This window comes from Entamoeba dispar, genomic scaffold (assembly GCF_000209125.1).
Source record: "Entamoeba dispar SAW760 scf_1105229458129 genomic scaffold, whole genome shotgun sequence".
Taxonomy (NCBI): Eukaryota; Evosea; order Mastigamoebida; family Endamoebidae; genus Entamoeba; species Entamoeba dispar.
Genome location: NW_001853038.1, coordinates 1 through 4472, shown reverse-complemented (window position 1 = coordinate 4472; position 4472 = coordinate 1). Strand labels below are relative to the sequence as shown.

The 4472-nt window shown below is 23.9% G+C and overlaps 2 protein-coding genes across 2 annotated transcripts, besides 3 other annotated features; both read left to right on the top strand.

Moving 5' to 3' along the window:
* The first annotated feature begins 1434 nt into the window (after window positions 1-1434).
* Window positions 1435-1496: a sequence feature (AT_rich).
* A 448-nt stretch (window positions 1497-1944) lies between these two features.
* Window positions 1945-1992: a sequence feature (AT_rich).
* Window positions 1993-2092: 100 nt separating this feature from the next.
* EDI_034180 (peptidyl-tRNA hydrolase, putative) lies at window positions 2093-2553 on the top strand (the record flags this gene model as incomplete). Its single annotated transcript, XM_001734261.1, has 2 exons — window positions 2093-2340; window positions 2388-2553. 2 exons carry the CDS (start codon window positions 2093-2095, stop codon window positions 2551-2553), a joined length of 414 nt encoding a protein of 137 aa, XP_001734313.1.
* Window positions 2346-2367: a sequence feature (AT_rich).
* A 108-nt stretch (window positions 2554-2661) lies between the features above and the next one.
* EDI_034170 (uncharacterized protein) lies at window positions 2662-4086 on the top strand (the record flags this gene model as incomplete). Its single annotated transcript, XM_001734260.1, has 1 exon — window positions 2662-4086. One exon carries the CDS (start codon window positions 2662-2664, stop codon window positions 4084-4086), a length of 1425 nt encoding a protein of 474 aa, XP_001734312.1.
* Between the last annotated feature and the right edge of the window lie 386 nt (window positions 4087-4472).

Genomic DNA, 4472 nt, shown 5'->3' with positions numbered 1-4472 from the left:
GAATGAAAAAATTGTAATTCAGACAAATAACAGTAATGAAAATAATAACAAAGATGAACCAAATATGTTTGAAGTGAATGATCTTCAAATGAAATATCCTTCAAATATGTTTGAAAATCAAATAATTCTTCATTTGGTTCTTCTTGTGTTTTTGAAGAATTACAGGGTAGAATACAAGAATTAATTGGTTTTGGAGGTATTTCTAATAACTTTTTTAATAGAAAAGAATTAAACTGAATTGGAGTTGGTTCAAAATATTTTAGTCCACCAATTAACGAATGAAAGATAATTGAAATAGTAATTGGTGTTAGTGTTAATTCAATGGGAAAAATATCAGAATTTTGCTTATGGTTAATGAGTGTTCTCAAAAAGATAATTAACCCACCTTTTTGGTGAATATCAAAACATAACTTACTTAATTCTTCAACTATTGAGATTGTTTTATTGTTAATAATTGAGATATTTTCAAGCATTGATTCTTTGAAATGTTCGAAATCAATGAATTTCTGTTGTTCTGTATCTTCTTTTAGACTAACGGTTAATGAAAAAATTTGATTAAGAAGAGACACAATGTCAAAATGTTCATAGACATAATTGGTTTGAATTAAAAAGTGTAAACAATGAATAGAATTCAATGACTTATTATGAAGAAATTTCTGAAGTAATTGATTAATTTGTTTATGATTATTTATACTGTGAAACAAAGCATCAATAAATTTTATATGTTCTTGAAACTTTTCTTTCTTATTAATCCATGAATCTATCCAAAGTTCTATTTCTTCATTTTTATACTTCATGTAACAATTATTATTGTTGTTATTATTAAATTTCATAAATTCTTCTTCAATTTTATCCATATATAATTTTTAGTTCATAGTTCTATTTTAAAAGAAAAATGATGTAAAATTTTAAAGTATTTAATAAGTTATAATATCATTCATTTCAATTATCTCATTTTTAGAAGAGAAGGTTTCTATATCATTTATTCTTGTTTTTTTATCACTTTTATGAGTTTATACTTCTGTTATATTTAACAATTTTTCAATAATTCTTTTATCTTTTTTTGTTTTGTTTCAATTAAATATATCTAATTAATATATGAATGGTTCGTGTGAGACACAAACAATAATTGAATTTCAGATATCCGACATAGTTATCTTGTTTTGTTTTTTCATATTTTTATTTGTAAATTATCCTATCTTTGTTATTTGTTCTAGTTATTTTTATATTCAAATTTCTTTCATTTCGATTCCCATTCTTTGAACTAGTTTATGTTTTAAATATTTGGTGTTGTATTTCTTCATATTTTTTACCACTAAATTATCTTTTTCTTATTTATTATTTTCTTAGTTTATTAGACATATATCACTCTTTGTTATTTTTAATGTAATACCTTTATTTGAAAATGAATACATAAATTCTATTAGAAATATCATTTATATTATACTATTTTTAACTGTTTTAATTACATTTTGATTATATAATAATTTATTAATCTATTTTGTTTGTTTATCTCTTATAAGTTTGATTAATTATAATGGTCTTTTGGTGTTACCTTATATTAATTCGTCTTAGTTGTTTATTTTTTTTTCTCTGTAAAAATAATAGAAAAAGAATTAAATACATACAAATACTGAGTATTTATTTAATTTAACTTAAAGCTGATTTAATGCTAGTTAATATATTCTTCACTTTCCAATATTTATGTCTTAATTATTTAAACATACAACAAGTCATAATAAAAATATAAAAAATGTATCAATTGATAGACCATAATCTGTTAAAAGATATTTCAAATAAAAAGATAATCCTATATTTTTAATGTAAATAATATACAGTGTATTACATAAGTTAATTAAAATACTTATTTTTTACACATTAAAATAAAGTTAGAACCAATTAACTTTAAGACCACAATAAGTTATACCAATAAGATAATTTGAGAAATATTAAAAATAAAATACATAAATTTATTTTTAATAATTTTAAAAAGAATTTTGAATGAACCAATTAATATTAAATAAGTCTGATAATTTTTTTATGGTACATAAAAAAGATTGAAGTTTGACTGAAATAAGTATTCGTTCTTGTTATGAGTGAAACACAACAAGAACTCCTTTCTCAAGAAAAAACTACAATAACACAACCAGAAGAATATAAAATGGTTTTTTGTGTTAGAAATGATTTGAAAATGGGTAAAGGTAAAATTGCAGCACAATGTGGTCATGCTGTTGTTGAGTGTGTTCTTAAATCATTAAAAACTCAGCCAGATGTTTTAAAATGTTGGCACGAACATGACCAAACTAAGGTTGCATTAAGAGTTGATTCATTAGAACAATTGTTTGTATATAATAATAATTATAATAACATAAACTAACACTATAAAGATTAGAATTGGAGAACCAAGCAAATCAAGAAGGTATTGTTAATGGACTGATAACTGATCTTGGCAGAACACAAATTGCACCTAACACAATCACTGTTTTAGGGATTGGTCCAGATACTGTTAGTAAAATTAACAAAATTACTGGTCATTTGAAGTTATTGAATTAACTTCTTTTTTTATTATGTTTTAGTATTTAAAACAAAATAACAAAATTTCATTTTTACTTTAAAACGAAAAAAAGAAAAAAAATATAACTCAAAAAGACATTAAAACTTATGATTGGTATTGCAGTATTGGGTTTCTTTATTGGAATTAGTCCCATATTCATTATTGTATTAATTTTACACACCCAAATTTTTCTTAGGTTTATCAAAAAGTATAATACTCAAAAAGTTAATAAACTAAAATTAGCAAGAACAGTGTTTGATAACCCAAACACACCTCACTCAAATTGTCGAACTAATTTTGTTACACCATCATCATTTGACTGTCTAATATATTTTAATAATCCTTCACTTTTACCAATTAAAGCAATAATAACAACTAATAACAAATCAATTATTTTAAAAATTGAAGAAGAAGAATATCAGATACTTTTTAATGACTTAAGTACATTACTTGTCCCTGGTACTTTTCTTCGTTATCTTCCAAATGATCGTTTAACTTTATGTTCTAATAATTCAATTCTTCCAAACACAAACTCTATTCAAATTTACTTTAATTCAGGTATTACCCTTGAAAATTTCTATCTGTCTTTATTACAACAAATATCTATGTATCACCCTACTAAAGTCATTAAACTTAATTCTGGAATTTTTCCAAATGTTCCTACTGATCTTGAAAAAGCACGTCGTTCTTTACAATTTAAAGAACATTTTACTAATTTGTTAACACGACTAGATAGTCTCAATACAACAGAATCATTACAATGGTTTTATGGAATAAACTATCTTGTTCATCGTATTTTCTTTACTTTCTATGATAACAATTCCTTCCTTTCTTTAATAAAAACAATTATTCAAAATAAAATTGAGAAATCTTCACTTCCCTCATTTGTTGAAGCAGTTAACTGTACTGAATTTCAGATGGGCCCTTCATTACCAGTCTTTAATGATCCATCTATTCGTAGATTAAATTCTCCAAATAAAACATTTCTTGAAGCAGTTATTCATTATTTAAATGGGTTTAAAATGAAATTTGAAATTAGAGTTCATGTACTCTTTGGAACTATCACTTTAAATGCTGAAGTAAAATTAAAGAGTCTTGATTCAATGATTCGTTTAATGTTTCAAGACCTTCCTACAAATATTATTTGGTTTGCCTTTGTAACTGAACCTATTGTAAATCTTGACATTGAAATACCAACTTTTAAAACTCAAAATATGCCTGAAAAAATTAAAGACAAAATTGAAGGATTCTTGATGAACTTTATTCAGAAAGAAATCCTTGGTAGTTTTGTCCTTCCATCAATGAAATCTTTTGAAATCCCTGATGTAACTGGAAAAACAATGTTAACAGCAATTGACAATAAATTAGAAATCTTTAAAAACGAAATGCCAACTGCAGTAGAAGATTATCATCGTCATAAAAAATTCTTCAAAAAAATCAATGAAGACAAAAAAATTCTTCAACCAAAACGTGAGTTTATTAAATGTTGGGATACTTCGAGAGCTTCTCCTTTTACTACAAAACAATTTTAAAATTTTGTGGATATACATAAATTGATTTATTAAATTTGTGTTTCACCATTTTTGTAACTCATTCTTTTATCTTATTTTGTTTCTATTCCTTCTGTTTTCTTTAAAAACCCTTTTACTATCTAATAAAATTATTCTTATTTCCTAATCTCATAAACAAAAAAGAATTAAGTTAATAATTCATTGATACATCTTGCTAATTATTATTGGAAGTGTTTGGATTGCTTTTATATTAATGATAGGGATATTTTTAATAATCAATACCTTTAGAAAAAGGAAAAGTTTTGATCCCAAGGCATTATTAGTAGAACAACCAAACATATTTTTAAATATATCTAATTCGAGTGTTATTAATCCGATTGAAGTTGATAAAAAACTACCATTTACAA